The 16030-nt window shown below is 55.6% G+C and overlaps 1 protein-coding gene across 16 annotated transcripts in view; it reads left to right on the top strand.

The window, feature by feature from the left end:
- AKT2 (AKT serine/threonine kinase 2) overlaps positions 1 to 16030 on the top strand; it is a 48511-nt gene that overhangs the window by 26945 nt on the left and 5536 nt on the right. For all 16 annotated transcript variants that reach the window (XM_069549085.1, XM_069549099.1, XM_069549098.1 and 13 more), the window contains 6 exons: positions 1224 to 1352; positions 3300 to 3411; positions 11815 to 11968; positions 12440 to 12571; positions 13988 to 14053; positions 15276 to 15344. In XM_069549085.1, the coding sequence (XP_069405186.1) occupies positions 1224 to 1352; positions 3300 to 3411; positions 11815 to 11968; positions 12440 to 12571; positions 13988 to 14053; positions 15276 to 15344 (662 nt within the window). The remainder of the gene's footprint in view (positions 1 to 1223; positions 1353 to 3299; positions 3412 to 11814; positions 11969 to 12439; positions 12572 to 13987; positions 14054 to 15275; positions 15345 to 16030) is intronic.

Here is a 16030-nt window from a genome sequence, read left to right as displayed (position 1 = left end):
TGTATTTGCCATCTCTCTCTCTCTCTTTTTAAAGCAGCTTGAGACACAGTTCACATACCATGTAGTTCAGCCACTTGGGGCCTTGAGTGTGTTTAGAGCTGTGCCTCCATCACCACAGTCAGCTTTGGAACATTCTCACTACCCTAAAAAAGGACCCTCCTTCCCTGCCCAGACTCGCCCCCCTCCTCAGCCCTAGGCCCAGTAATCAAGTTTTCATCTTGAGAAGTTTCCCTGTTCTGGACATTTTATATAGATGAAATCATATAGTCTGTGGTCCTTTGTGACAAGCTTTTTTCAGTTACCCTTGTTATGGTTCATCCACCTTGTAGTGTGTAAGTTATGGTTCATCCAGCTTGTAGCGTGTATTAATACTTCATGTATCAATACTTTTTTTGGCCGCATTGCATTGCATGTTGGATTTTAGTTCCCTGACAAGGGGTCGAACCCTCCCCCTCTGCATTGGAAGTACAGAGCCCTAACCACTGGACCGGCAGGGAATTCCCAGTACCTCATTCCTCTTAGTGACCAAGCGATACTGATACTCCATCCTGCCGATGTGCCGCATTTCGTCTGTCCATCTGTTAGCGGGTTCACTTCGGAGTTTCTCCTCTTTACTGCTATGAATAATGTTGCTGTGGGTATTTATATGTATGTAAGGTTTTGTGTGGATATGTGCTTCACCATTTCATTTTAGTCCTTAGCCACCCCTCTGAGGAGCGTGTGTGCATACATACGTACCTACACGGAGTGCTTGGATATTCATGGTTACAACAAGTGGAGGGAGTCGAGGAGCACATGGAGGGCACAGCAGCAGTAATACCAGCCTGGCACGGTGTTTTGACATTTGATCCCCCCGCACAGCTGTAGAGTGAATACCCGCCCATGGGATTTGGCCCTCCAGGGCCACAGGGCATGTATGTTAGAGGCCTGGGCCTCCCCTGGGACTGGGCCATGCGCTGGCGAGGACGGCTCACTGCTGGCCACACTGTGAGGCAGCTGGTGCCCCGCAGCGGCGCGGCGCCTTCCTGCCAGGCATGACCTCTGGATCACTGGGCCCAGCCCAGAGCCCAGCCTGCGTCAGCTGGGGCCGCCTGGAGGGTTTCTCTGGGAGAAGCACACTCTTCACCCTCTTGTCCATCTTCCTCTCAGTGTGGGGCCCCTTGCCAGGCCCTGCGCTGGGCCTGGCTACCCTGACCTCTCTCCCTCCCGCCCTGCCTGTTCAGGTGAATATATCAAGACCTGGCGGCCCCGGTACTTCCTGCTGAAGAGTGACGGCTCCTTCATTGGCTATAAGGAGCGGCCTGAGGCCCCCGACCAGACCCTGCCCCCCTTAAACAACTTCTCTGTCGCAGGTGCGTCTTGGGGGCACATGGGGTGTGTTTGTTCTGGACTGTAGGCCTGTCTGGGGTCTGTTCGCCCGCCTCTCCTGCTCCACCTCTCTTTCCTGGGCCTGGGAGCTGTGTTGATTGCCAGTGGAGAGCTGGAGGAAGAAAGGAGCTGGGGCACTTCTCAGCCTTCTGGGCCCTCTGTGGCACCTGAGGCGGAGCCTTCTAGCCAGAAGCTGACCAGTGGAAGCCTGGCCCGTGCAGAGCCCCTGCCTGGGCCTCACAGAACCTGCCCTCCCCCCGCCACCACCTTCCTTCCCCGCTGACCCGATGAGTCACCATGTTCTTGTCACACCCCCAAAGAACGTTTCAAAGTCACTCATCTCTACTGCCACTAGGTAGCCCAGACACGGTCCTCGCCCCACCAACTCTCTGCTCTAGCCTCGTCCCCAGCCTTGCCCCTCGAGCAGCCCACCTGCTCTTTCTGGAATCCAGCCCCATTCCCCTCTCCATCCTGCCTAAAGCCCTGCCTTGGTGGCTTTCCCGTGTGCTGGTGACCCCGACACAGCCGTCCCGAACTCCCCGCCTGGCCTGAGTTGCTTTTCTGCACACCTCTCCTTGAGTATTCCCGCCATGAGATCCCCTCTGTGAGCCACACCATTCTTTGAGTCCTCTCTCCCTCCCTGAACCTCCACCCAACCCCGCCCCGGCTTCTCCGGGAGGGCCTTATTGCCTCTCATCCTCAGGCCAGGGCAGCGACCCAGATGCTTCTCTGCACCCCACTGTGGCCCTGTGGTCTGCCTGCCTTCCCTCCCCTCCCCTCCTCTGGATGGCCCCATGCCCTCCCTGGGCTTCCAGCATCCCCTCTCTCTCCTCTACCCAGCAACCAGAGGGGGCTGTTTAAGTCTGTTCTTGGCTCTTCCTGCTCCCTCAGGACACAGTCCAGGTTCGTCGAAATGCCCCCGAGCCTGCAGGCTGGCCCCCGCTCTCCTCTCCAGCCTGTCTCTCCCTTCTCTCCTCCTCACACAGAATTTGCTCTTCCCTAAGTGCACCGGGCCCTCTCTCCTCTCTAGGCTTCTGTGCCCAGTGCCCTCTTCTGCCTGCAGAGCTCAGTACAGGGATGCCCTTCCTCTGGGAAAGCCTTCCAAGCCCCTGGACGGGTTGGCTGCCTCTTTGGATGCCCCTCCACCCCCATCGCAGCCCTGACCCGGAGCCTTGGCTGGTGGGCGGCCTGCCCCCTAAACACACACGCACTGGGCCTGTAGGTAAACACACACACACTGGGCCTGTAGGTAAACACACGCACACTGGGCCTGTAGGTAAACACACGCACACTGGGCCTGCCCCCTAAACACACACACACTGGGCCTGTAGGTAAACACACACGCATTGGGCCTGTAGGTAAACACACACACACTGGGCCTGTAGGTAAACACACACGCACTGGGCCTGTAGGTAAACACACGCACTGGGCCTGCCCCCTAAACACACACACACTGGGCCTGTAGGTAAACACACACGCACACTGGGCCTGTAGGTAAACACACACGCACACTGGGCCTATAGGTAAACACACGCACACTGGGCCTGTAGGTAAACACACACGCACACTGGGCCTGTAGGTAAACACACACGCACACTGGCCTGTAGGTAAACACACACGCACACTGGGCCTGTAGGTAAACACACACGCACACTGGGCCTGTAGGTAAACACACGCACACTGGGCCTGTAGGTAAACACACACGCACACTGGCCTGTCCCCTAAACACACGCGCTGGGCCTGTAGGTAAACACACACACACACTGGGCCTGTAGGTAAACACACACGCACACTGGGCCTGCCCCCTAAACACACGCACTGGGCCTGTAGGGGCAGGCTGTCGTGGTCAGCAGTGCCACGGGGCTGGCACACGGGGCTGACTGGGGGGACGCGGGCTGCGCGCACACGCTGCTCACATCCCTCTTCTGCAGAATGCCAGCTGATGAAGACCGAGAGACCTCGGCCCAATACCTTCGTCATTCGCTGTCTGCAGTGGACCACAGTCATCGAGAGGACCTTCCATGTCGACTCCCCGGATGAGAGGCAAGTCGGGGCCTCAACGTGGCCGCCCTTTGGGAGGGGCCAGGCTCAGTTTGAGGTGAGGGGAACAGAGGGACAGATTCCCCTGAGCCCCTCCCTAGGAGTTTCCCATCTCAGCCCTTGTGCAAGCGAAGAGGAGCAGGGGTTCTCCCCATTCTGTGTCCTCAGATGGGAGGGTGTGCTGGAATCACGACAGTTTGTTAGCAGTGAGGTGCTCTGGGCCTCTTCCGGGCCTCTGCTTATCCAGAGACCTGCAAAGGGTCAAGGAGCTGCCTTTTTAATGAGCATCTCCATTGATATAGAGGCAGGTGGTCCAGAGATTCCAGTTTTTAAAAGATCATCTTATTAATCAGAAGAGAGAGCAGTTTCACCTAGTTCACAAATGCAGAACAGCATGAGAAGGTGTGTAGCGGAAGCTTCACTCTCACTTCAGCCCTGCACGCCATGTCCCCCACCGCCAGGCTGACTGCTGTTGTTGCGTGTCCTGCAGGAGCTGCTTCTCAATGAGTGTGGACAAGCTCGTTCAGACATCACTTCTGTGCCCTGCTCCTCTTGTTCTTTCTTTTCATACAAAAGGTGGCTCCGTGCCCACACTGTTGTTTCATTTCATGTGTCTTGGGGACGCGCTCTGCTTCTGTGTATAGAGAGATGCTGTGCTGCACTTTTCAACAGGTGCGCGTCTGTGTCCCTGAGTTGAGCAGTTCTTTGTTAATGGTGATTGGGGTTATTTCAACCTTTTGGGCTTATTAGAAGCAGTGCCACAGTCTACGAGCCATGCCACCCTGAACACGCCTGATCTCGTCTAATCTCAAGCTAAGCAGGGTTGGGCCTGGTTAGTGCTTGGATGGGAGAAGCAATACCACAGTGAAACAACTTGTGGTTACCTTGTTTGACATACTTGCAGGTAAATCTGTAAGGTGGATTCTTAGATGTGGATTGCTGGGTCACAGGGAATATGCATTGGTAATTTTTATGACCAGTTCTGTTGGTATTAGGCATAATAGAATTCTAATTCTAAGAGGGTTATGCCTGTGTCTGAGGGTTATCACAGCCTGTGTTTTCAAACATTCAACTTTTTACCAAACGTTTGGTGAGTGTGTGTCTTTATCTGTCGTGTGGTCAAGGGCCATGTGAGTTTCTGTTTCTGAATTGTCTGTTTATGTCCTTTGTCTGTTTTTCTTTGGGGTACTTGGTCTTTTGCTTATTTATTTTTGAAAGCTCTTTATATATTAGAGAGCTTAGCCCTTTGTAACGAGTGGCAAATATTTTTCCCTCATGTTGTTGGCCTTCACTTTGATAGATTTTTTTTTTTTCCTTTTTTTTTGGCTGTGCTGTGTGGCATGTCGGATCTTCATTCCCTGACCAGGGTTCGAACCTGTGTGGCCTTCATTTTGAGAAACATTTTTTTAGCTTGTCTTTGGGGTGAGGATTCAGCTGATCCTCTGGAGTACCCTAAATCAGTGCTGCCCAAGAGAAGCTTCTGCCGTGGTAGAAATGCAGTGTCCAGCAGGGTAGCCACTAGTCACGTGTGCAACTGAGCCACTGCCTAGTAGCCACTGAGCACGTGAAACATGGCTCATGAAGCTGAGAAACGGAATTTTGTATTTTATTTAACTAATTCAAATTTAAATAGCCACCTAGGGCTAGTGGCTGCCCTTGTGGGCAGTGCATTTCTAGAGTGAAAAGACTTGCTACTATAATCTAAACTGTGTCATTGCAAAGCTTCCCAAGGTTGAAAATATACTTGCCCCACTGTGGGGAACAGAATGGTCATCTCAGGCCCCCTGAGATATTACTCAGATGAAAACTGGGCACAGGAAACATGGCCTGCCAGTAAAAAGCCAGCTGGGATCAGAAGGTGCATAGGGTCTAGGCGTTGGGCTGAGTTTTGAGGAATGGGGGAGGAGTCAGCCGTGGAGATAGGAAGAAGAAGGTGGCTTTGGGAAAAGGGACCAGCCTTTGAAAAAGCCTGGATGCGAGGCAGCTTGTCATCCCAGGGACTGCAGAGGGTTCTGCATGACTAAAGAATCAAGAGCTAAGGGTCTTGGAAGAGGGGAAGCGGAGGCCTTGAAGCTGGCGAGCTCAGCTGGCGCCTGGGCTCCAGATGGAGGTCCCCACAGGGCTTGGCAAGCAGTGAATCAATTGGGGTTTGTCACAGGGTTGCTGAAAGATTCAGGGGGATGATAAACAGGAAGCCCTGGACTCAGCAGTACCTGGCACACACTTTGCAAGCCTGGAGCAGCCTTGGGGAGCCGGCAGAGTTTTAGTAGCAAGAGGCCTGCTCTAGTTTCCATTTTCGTAATGCCATGCTCTTTGGCGTGGGGAAGAGTCCCTTTACTGAGACCGTAGGGACTGGAGAGCCCCCACTTTCCTCCTTTTCTTAGTACCTGCTGCTGTCACTGGAGAGGAATCTGATGGGATTTCTCTGAGACCAGACCCCAGATTCCTGACCTTAACTCTAGGGAAGGCACGAGTCTGAAACCCAGGAGAGGGAGGCTGCTCTGCTCGTGACTGTCCTCGCTGCCCTGCCAGGCCTGAGCCTGGGGATCGGGGGTGGGGCGGGGGCCAACGGGGCCACTCCGGTGACCGGTCGCCGCTGCAGCAGCCTGCTCGCTTCCTCCCCCAGCGGGCTCTCCCCAGGGCACCTGGAGCAATTCCCCTACTCCTTGCCCTGACTTGTTGTTTCAGGCGGATGGAACAGTTGAAAGACCACTGTCATAAGTGAACAGCTACATACCCTGCACTTAGGTTCAGCAGTTGAGCATGTGCCGTGTTGGCCTCATCTGGCTGTATTTTATGCTGAATCTTGAACTTCTGTTCATACTTTGTGACACTTTCCTCCGTAATACATCAGCAGGCATCTCCTAAGAATAAGGAGCTGCTTCTACAGAATCTTGGTGCCCTTATCACACCAGAGATGATTATTTGTAATATTAATACTTTACTAACGTCCTCCCCAGATCTGAGCCATAGTTAAATTTACCCAGTGGTCCTCAAAATGTTATTTTTCAGACCAGGATTTGATAAACCAAGGTACATGCTGTCTGTGTCCTGTTTTAGTCTAGTTTAACCTTTGTGTCTTCCCCCGCCACAACACTGATTTTTTTTTTTTTTCTTTTTTGACAAGCCAGACTGGTTGTCTTGCAGGATGCCCTATACCCTGGATGTGTCGTATTATTGTCTTTTGGCACTGTTTTCTTTGTTCTTCTGTGCCTGTATTTCCTGTAAACTGGAAATTAGGTCTGAATTAAGGTTGGCAAACTATGGCCCAGCCTCCTAGTTTTATAAATAAAGTTTTATTGGAACACCACGCCTATTCACTTACCAATTATCTGTGACTGCTCTTTGCTGTCCTGTGGCAGAATTGAGCAGTGACCGAGTTGTAACAAGACTGTGTGACCTGCGAGGCCTAAAATATTTACTCTTCGGCTCTTTCCAGGAGAAGTTGGCAGACCCCTGGTCTTGGCAGGAATGTTTAACAGGGCATCACATTAGTGTGATCTTTTTTAATGAAAATCTTACCGTGCAGTTTCTGTTTGAAATTCTGAGGCTCTTAGTCTCACTTGGAGTAAACTCCAAAGTCGATGCCCTGTTCTACAAAGACCTGCATGATCTGGCCTCGGAATACTTTCCTGCCACCAGTTCCCGCACTTTAGCCCCTGTGGCCTCCATGCTCTTCCTTAAACATGCCAGGCACACTTCCTACCTCAGGACCTTTGCACTTGCTATTTCCTTTGCTTGGAATCCTCTTCCCCCAGATGTCATTATATTTCTGCTTTTAACGTTGTGGGGTCTCTGCTCAGATGCCGCCTTCTTGGAGGGTCCTGCCTGCCTTCCATGACTGTTTCCCTTAGCCTGCTTTATTTGTCCTCATAGCATGTGTCCTGCCTGGTGTGACATTTTCTGTTTGTTTATTTGTGCCAGGAATATAACTAGGTGTTCAGTAAATATTTGTCAAATGAATAAAAGAACGGTTAGGACTAATACTCTGTTGAGCCAGACCCTGTTTGAAGATCTTCACATGTGTCAATTCACTTATCCTCGCTACACCTCTAGGCAGGAGTTCCTCACCTGCTAAACAGACATGATGGTGGTGAGACCGAAGCCCAGAGAGGTACGGAATAAAAAAAGAAGATCTGAAGGGCCTATGTTTTCCCTGCCAAGCAGGGCTGGGCCCGAATCCGCCAGGGCAGCCCATCTGAGAGTGTCTGAGCAGAGGGGGACCCCAGATGCCTCCAGCTGTGAATGCCCCTTTGATTCTGAGGGGGACCCTATAGGGGAAAGGGCCCCATCTGGCGTCAAGACCAGCAGTCAGTTGTTCTTCCCGAGGCTGTGACGAGGACAGCCCTGTCACCTCCAGGCCACTGGCCTTCCCTCCAGGGTGCAGTTCATTCTGCTCAGCCGGGTGGCCCAGGATCTGGAGTCAGACCAGCCACTGTGCCGCTGTCCCGGTGGGGCTCAGTGGCTGTGAGGAACCAGGAGGATGTGGAAGCGTCTTGGCTCGGGGCCCCCGGAGAGTCACGCCACCTTTTCTCGCCTCCGAATCGTCTGCCACCATCTCCTCTTGCCGTGGGACTAGTGTTGTGCTTCCTCTTGAGACTCTCAGCCTATACTCCACACAGCAGCTGTTGACTTAGAGCAGAAAAGTCAGGCCCTGTCAGCCCCGATAGACCCTTCCAGGACTTCTGTGACGTGAAGGATCCAGACTTAACTCCTTCACGCCATGGCCTCCCTCCTGCTCTCATCCCTTCCATTCCTCTCTCTCTGTTGGCTCCAGCCAGGCTGGCACCTGCTGGGCCTTCCACAGACGCCCCAGGCTCCCTGCTCGGGGCCTTCGCTATGCTGGTTGCTCTGCCTGGATTCTTTTCTCTCCTGGCACTTCACAGGGCTGCCTCCTCCCCTCTGTTTCACTTATTTCACAGCCAAGTGCCCGTTCTTGGCCCTAGGGAGGCCCATGTTCTGGGGAGGTCCTCCAGGTCCTGACTTAGGTGCCACCTCCTTGGAGAGGCCTTTCCAGACTACTCTCTGAGCAGGGGCTTCCTCTCTGGCCCCTGCCTTGGAGCCTTGACACAGGTGTCTTGCATGTTAGGCCTGGAGCTCCAATGGGGCTGGTTCCCTGCTGCACCCCCAGCGCCCGGAAGAAGGCCTGGCACACAGAAGCCACTCAGGAGGGACTGGCTGGGTGACTCCTCACAACCCTTTGAGGTGTTTGCTCTCTCCTGAGCACTTGATGCTGGTGTCTCATTCCTTCCTTGGACAGCCCTTGGAAAGTCAGGTGGCCTGCCTGTGGTTGCCTCAGGAAGGGGCAGAGCCCGGAGTCCCTCCAGGCCTTCCAGCTTCCGAGTCTGTACTCTCAGCTGTGGTATTGGGCCCAGGGAACGTGGGGGGCAGATGGAGGTCCTAGAAGTGAGGCCGCCCAGCGTTCCATGGCCATAGGGTGAGGTCAGGCCCAGCTCTCCCTGCCTGACGCCGCCCTGCGGAGCCTGGCTGGGTTTGTGACCCTGGGCCTCCGCTTGCTGACTGCCACTGGGTAACTGTCAGCCCCTCTATGCCTCAGTCTCCTTGTTTGTAAGAAGAGGTGAATAATAGTACCTTCTTCAGAGGGATGCAGGGAAGACTCAAAAAGTTACTTCACATGAAGCATTTCAGCAGCTCTGGGAGCAAGCAAGTGGAGGGCTCTTGTGTTGTTTAGTAAGGGAGGTCCTCTCAGAAGCTGGGCTAGAAACAAGGCAGGGTCAGGGCTCCTGAGAGGCAGCTTGCCTTTGCCGCACCCTTGGGCTCTGTGGTTGCAGCGTGGTGTCCCTGAGCCCACTCGTGAGCGCCCCCAGCGCCATTCCCCTGGGCTGGAGGGCCTGGAGGAGTGCCGAGTGTGGGTCTCAGCGCCACGGCCCCTGACTGGAATGCCCACAGGAGACCCCACCTCCGTGCGCCTCCCTACCTCCCCTACCTCTGTTCCCATCAGGAGCATGGCTGCTCCCTCTACAGCCCTCTTAAGGAGCATGGAATGAGGTAGTGTGTCTGGAACCATTATTTTCCTCAGCGTTTCCCTGGGAGCTTTCCTTTGAGGGGTGGAAGGTCCATCAGCCCTAGCCTGGGGAGGAAGCTCCCCTCTGCCCCAGACACCATGTTGCAAAACCTTGAGGAGTATCCTGGACAGAGGCCCTTGCCTTTTCTCTGAAATTCTGAGTGCCGCAACCTTGCCACCTCGGTCCAGTTGGAACCAGATCTGGGGCGTGTCAGGCGGCAGAGAGTCACCCCCGACTGGCCTCCGTGTGCACCCCTGTTGGTTCCAGCTCCAGGTGGGATGGGTCCAGGCCCCTCCACTGGAATCTTTAGCCCCTTTCTTGAGGCGAGAACTTTTTCTGGGTGCAGGTTTTGTACATGGCAGCTCCCCAGCGTCTCAGTGCTGCCTGGGTGCTGAGGAGGGGGCGAGCGGGGTTGGGGGGGCCTCGCCCGGTGCCAGGGCTGCTGTCTGAGCCCCAGCTCAGCTGTCCCCTGGTTCTGGGGCCCTTCCTGTAGTGCAGAGGCTCCATCTCTTGTCCATTTCGGCTCCTGAGGATGGACCGTCTCTTACAGACAGATGATAGTACACGCACATCTTGGCCTGCAAATTGCTTTCCCATGTGGCAGTCCCTCACAGCCTCTACATGTGAGGTATATGCGTTTTTTTTTTTAGTATATTCAAACTATTTTACGAGATGGGTGATTTTTTTTTTCTTCAAACCATGGCCGTATACCCAAAGTCAGCATTTTCAGATTTTTAAGAGGACAGTTCTGATCTGATAAGAGCATGTCGCTGGGTATGCTCCCCTCCCCCCCAGTTTTTGGAAACAGGAATATTAATGTAGGGCCAGGGATTTGTCCCATTACTTGTTCCAAGGAGGGCTTGGGTGAAACCTATTGAGAAATGCCAGCCTAAGGTATTGGGTCGGGAAGGGGAGAGGCTCGCGCCGCTTGGCCTGGGTGTGCAGCAGGCTTAGGGCCACCCAGGGCTTTGGCTGCCTTGCTCAGCCGTTCCTCACATGTCTCCCGAGTACCTACCAGGGCCCGGGTCACAACCAGCCCCAAATCCCCGCCCTCGTGGGGCGGACACGCATGGCGTCCGGGGCCCCCAGACTCTGCTCGGGCTTGAGGAGGGCCTCTGTGCCAGCCCCTGATAATCGTGCTCCCAGAACTCTCGTGACTGTCTTAGGAAGCAATGTCTTCTTGAGTGAGAGAGGCAGAGCTTCTAGGTGTGAACTGGGATCCTGGGACTTGGGTGCTGCTTTTGCTCAGCAAACCGTGGAACTCAGCCAGAGCTGGTCACATGGCTTTTATATACATGATCAAAATCCGTAGGGGGCTCAACAAATGTTGAGCTAAACCCCTAAAACTGTGTGGTGGGTCCAAACTAGAGGGACGAAACTAGTGGGTCCAAACAGTCTAGTATCATTCAGCCACATCCGTTTTTCGTTCTGGTGTGTGGTCTTTTTTACTTGGGCTTCCCAGGGGGCTCAGTGGTAACGAATCTGCCTGCCAATGCAGGAGACGCAGGAGATGGGGGTTTGTTCCCTGCATTGGGAAGATTCCCTGGAGAAGGAAACGGCAACCCAGTCTAGTATTCTTGCCTGGAAAATCCCACGGACAGAGTAGTCTTGGTGGGCTACAGTCCATGGGATCACAAACAGTCAGACACGACTGAGCACAGCAGACATTTTTTAACTTATTTCTCCTAGGTGTATTTTTTCCCCTCTCTACAGACCAGTCTGTTGTGAGTATCAAAAGAAAATTCTTTCCCAGCGAGTTTAAATCATGAGTGACAGAACTAGTTTATTGTTCTTAAACCTGCCTCCCTTCTGCTGGGACCTGCTTCCCTGTTGGCCAGCGTCCCCCGCCCCCCACCACTCCCCCCTTCCCCTGCCCCAGTCCCAGCAGGATGGCCCCTGAGCCGCCCACCCCCAGACAGGCACCTCCAGGGGGTCCTGTTGGTCAGCTCTTGCCTTGTAAGATCTCCACTTTCTTTGGCGAATGAACGCTTCCTTCTGTTCTTGGTTTTCTTTTACAAAACACTGGTCACTTGTATGCATGAGCTGGTCATTTGTTCCCAGGGCCTCAGAGGAGCACCGTCTCGCTGGTTCAAGGCTCAGGAAGGCAGCTTATGTTCCAGAGCCTGTGAGGAAAGGCGGTCTCCCCTCTGGGCGTGGGCCTCGGGCCAGGCTCGTGCTGGACACACAGACAGTCTCTGTTCTTACTCTAATCTCGCCCTCCCTGATCTGCCGCGGCCAGAAGCTCCCCTCGGCCAGGCCCAGGCGTATCTGCCCCGAGTGCTGGAAGGTGTTTAGTCATTGGCTCGTGGGGCTCAGCCCCTCCTGCCCTGAGGCCCAGGCACCCCAGGACTCATGGCTCCCCGGACGCATCCTCACACAGGGAGGAGTGGATGCAGGCCATCCAGATGGTTGCCAACAGCCTCAAGCAGCGGGGCCCAGGGGCGGACCCGATGGACTACAAGTGTGGCTCCCCCAGCGACTGTTCTGCGGCCGAGGAGATGGAGGTGGCGGTTAGCAAGGCGCGGGCCAAGGTGGTAAGTGCTGGGGCGGGGAGGAGGGGGCCTGCCAGTCTGTGAGCACCGCGCTCGCTCTCAGCCCTGCCCCGCTGGAATTCCACACCGAGCGCGAGAGCGCAGGGCCCTGGCCAGGACAGCCCCTGACTGCCCTGTGGGTGTGGTGATTTCAGGCGGTAGATGGCGCAGTACTACCCTGGGCCCACGGGATGCGGGACAACCTCATCCTGAGTGGTGGTGAAGACCCCTGTGCCCCCACCTCAGATCCCTAGCCCAGCCCCCTAGGGCCCCGTGCCTGGGAAAGCCGATGGTGGGAGAGCCTCAGTCTGAAGGCCCCTTCAGAACAAACAGTTGCTGCCTGGGGCCTCCCTGCTCCTGCCTGGGCATTTTGGCAACAGTGTCCTTTGAATTTTCTCTTCTCTTTGTTAAAATTTCTTCCCACGGGCCACATGCCAAGTTCTGACTGCCTGACTCTTTCCCCATCCCGGGCAGACCATGAATGACTTTGACTATCTCAAACTTCTGGGCAAGGGCACCTTTGGCAAGGTCATCCTGGTGCGGGAGAAGGCCACTGGCCGCTACTATGCCATGAAGATCCTGCGGAAGGAGGTGATCATCGCCAAGGTAGGCACCCCCCGGGCTGCTGTGGGCCAGCCACCGTGGGCCCAGCCCGGAGCGTGCCTGTGGTCGGGAGCACGCACCAGGCGGGACACCTCCTGCGTGTGCTGCCGTGTCCCCCCACCCCCAGACCCACTGCTTAGTCCTGTGGGGCCCTGCCTGCTGAGTCCCCCACCCTCTGGACACCAGGGAGGAAGGAGGAGAGTCTGACAGGGGCCTCACCCAGCAGGGCCTGGGGGGCCCACTAGGGCGGTAGCTTGGCTCAGGGTGTCTCAGGAGGAGGCTGGGCTGGAAATGGAATTCTGTTCCTTTTCTCTTACTTAAAGTTTTTAAACTAGGAAATTCTTAAAATACGTTAAAACTTTTAAAGAAAAATACAGTGGATTGCCCCATCCAGTCGCCTAGCTTCAGCGGTGCCGTTTGGCTGGTCTTATGTCCTTAGCACTGCCCTCGTCTCTTTCTGTTCTGAAGCACCTTAGAGCGCGTTCTAGGCGCCAGAGATTCCCAGCCGTCCATGCTTAGATGTGTATCTTTAACAGGTGATGGTCTTAAAGACTGTGGTCATGTCCAGCAAAAATTAACAAGGCCCAGATGTCATTGGTGCAGGGCAGGGCTTCTCGGCCTCAGCTGTGACATTTGAGACCAGACCGTCCTCTGCCAGGGGGGCTGTGATGTGCCCCCGCATCCCTGGCCCCTACCAGGGCAGCCCTCCACCCCTGAGCTGTGAGTCAGGAACGTCTTAGACATTGTTACTGGTGTTATCACAGCCTCCCTGGAGACAGACTTGCCCTGTGGAGGGAGAGCAGGTGTCTGGGCACCCCAGCTCTCTAGGTACACTCAGATACTAAATCCGAGCCCCTGTTAGAGTCCGGGGGTGCCCTGTGACACTGCTGCTGGGCCTGCACCCTGAGTTTCTGATTCATGGGTCCAAGGAGCGGCCTGATAATTTGTGTTTTCCCAAATTCCCAGGCGACACCGATGCTGCCAGCGTAGGGACCACATACCGGGAATCATTGCTCACAGCCTAGAGTCCTGACTAGGTCTGGGTCCTTCAAGAATGTGTATAGGGTCGCCGCCATTTATAGGAACACCACGGCCTGTGGCATCACCTCAGGGCCCTCAGTGTCTGCTCCCCCTCCTGCAGAGTCAGACCTGGCCCGTGGGTGCAGGTGGTGACAGTGGGGTCCTCCCTTGTCAGAAGTCTCCATCAGCTTTTCACCGGGTGGTTTTGACCGCGAGTCACTGCGTGGCCTTGTCTGGCCCGGTATTTCATTAGGGCTCGTGAGTGATCATTCACGTTCTCTGCGTTGGTTAGGAACGCAGAGGAGTTCACCAGCCCGCTCCTCCATCTTCTCAGGCTGGAGGCGGGTGTGAGGCCGGCGTGGTGCTGCCCTCCAGCCCCTCACCCGCCTCTGTCTGCAGGATGAAGTCGCCCACACGGTCACCGAGAGCCGCGTCCTGCAGAACACCAGGCACCCGTTCCTCACTGTGAGTAGCGCTCCGCTGCGAGCAGGGCGCGCACGTGGGGCCCGCAGGCCGCCCTTAGGACAGAGCTCGGAGGAGCCATGCCCCGGCCCTGTGGAGCGTGGGTTGGTGTTGGCTTGGTGGCGGGGGTGCCGCTGTACGGGCTCCCCAGGTGGCCTGCACTGAGACGCCAGGGTGGCAGCTTCTCTATAGACGGTGGCTTCGTGTCAACCCCTCGGCCGTCTGGTGATACCAGATTATGAAATGGCCCCAGGAGAGCATGGCTTCTCTCTGTACTGGTTAGAGGTGCTTAGTCCAGCGGGCTGACTTTTAGGGAGTAACCCTAGAAGCAGATGCGCCGTCACTGTCCACCTAGGCTCAGCAGGCAGACGCCTCTTGGGCAGCAGTCTCCATCGAGGCTGGCGGACGTCAGTCGGACGGACTAGGTGGAACGTGGCTTAAGGGTCGTTGCTGTAGCTCGCTCGCTGTTCAGGTGTCCTGCTGAACCAAAGCACTTGTTTAAATGAGACCTTACGAGGTTCTTCAGTGTAGCAGACAGGCAGCAGTAGAGTTTCTTGAGCAGGGGTCACCTAAGGGTCCTCTGAGGAACTCTGTCGGGCTCCTTAGAGCACCGTTTGAGCACGACTTGTTTGTTGGAGAATCACTTGTCCAGGCTATCTGGGGAGTTGGCTCCCAAGCCACTGCCAACCCCCAGCCAGCAAACCTCGCGTGTGTGTGTGTAAGTTTAACATTCCTCTGTCCATGGGATTCTCCAGGCAAGAATACTGGAGTAGGTTGCCATTCTCTTCTCCAGGGGATCTTCCCCACCCAGGCATTGAACCTGGGTCTCCTATGTTGCAGGCAGATTCTTTACCGCTGATCCGCTAGGGAAGCCCCTAAGTTTAACACACTGGACTGTAAAATGGGAGGAAGAGAGACGTGAAACAGCCGTGGTTGCTTAGAACATAGTTTGTGCCCTGGCTGTGTCTCTTGGAGGCTTAATTAGAGGCAGAGGACAGGATCGTTGAGCCCTGTAACCCCTTCCCTGCCTTCAGAGCCAGGAGCTCCCTCACTACCCACAAAAGGTGAAGATGCGATTTGAACCCTAGTCAGATTATTCTCATGACCCTGGCCGGGGCTGTGGGGGAGAGGGCGGGGAGGGAATCAGCAGCGCCCGTGTCTGCTGGGACCCAGCAGAGAGCCTGCCATCTTCCCGCCTCCCATGCCGCCACCTTCTTTCCCACAGGCGCTGAAGTACGCCTTCCAGACACACGACCGCCTGTGCTTCGTGATGGAGTACGCCAACGGTGGCGAGGTCTGCTCCCACCCCCCGGCCTGCCCTTCCGAATCCTTCTGTTCCTGGGTGTGAGGGGCAGAGGGAGGCTTACTGGAGTGTCTTTTTCCTTTCGCTCCCTCCCCCTGAGGCAGGTGGGGAGACAGGCTCAGAGACATTAAGTGGCTCGTCCGAGTTCACACGTTTAGTGAGTTGAGGGGGATACAGACTGAGGTCGAGGGCTGTGGGGTGGTGGCTGACGGTGCTGCAAGGACGTTCTTAAAGGCTGCAGAGAAAGGGTCTGCAGGTCAGGACCCCCTGTCCTCTACTTTCAGCAGGGTCTCCTGATGAGAGACATCCGCCACTTACCGTGCCCACCTGGCGCCCACTTCTCGCCCCACACCCTTTCCGTCCGCCACTCACCGTGCCCACCTGATGCCCACTCCTCACCCCACACCCTCTCTTGCCGCCACTCACCGTGCCCACCTGGTGCCCACTCCTCTCCCCACACCCTCTCTCGCCGCCACTCACCGTGCCCACCTGGTGCCCACTCCTCACCCCACACCCTCTCTCGCTGTCACTCACCGTGCCCACCTGGCGCCCACTCCTTGCCCCACACCCTCTCTCGCCGCCACTCACCGTGCCCACCTGGCGCCCACTCCTCACCCCCACACCCTCTCTCGCTGCCACTCACCGTGCCCACCTGGCGCCCACTCCTCACCCCCACA

This window comes from Ovis canadensis, chromosome 14, assembly GCF_042477335.2.
Source record: "Ovis canadensis isolate MfBH-ARS-UI-01 breed Bighorn chromosome 14, ARS-UI_OviCan_v2, whole genome shotgun sequence".
In the NCBI taxonomy this organism is placed as follows: domain Eukaryota; kingdom Metazoa; phylum Chordata; class Mammalia; order Artiodactyla; family Bovidae; genus Ovis; species Ovis canadensis.
This window is presented reverse-complemented; position numbering and strand designations above follow the sequence as displayed.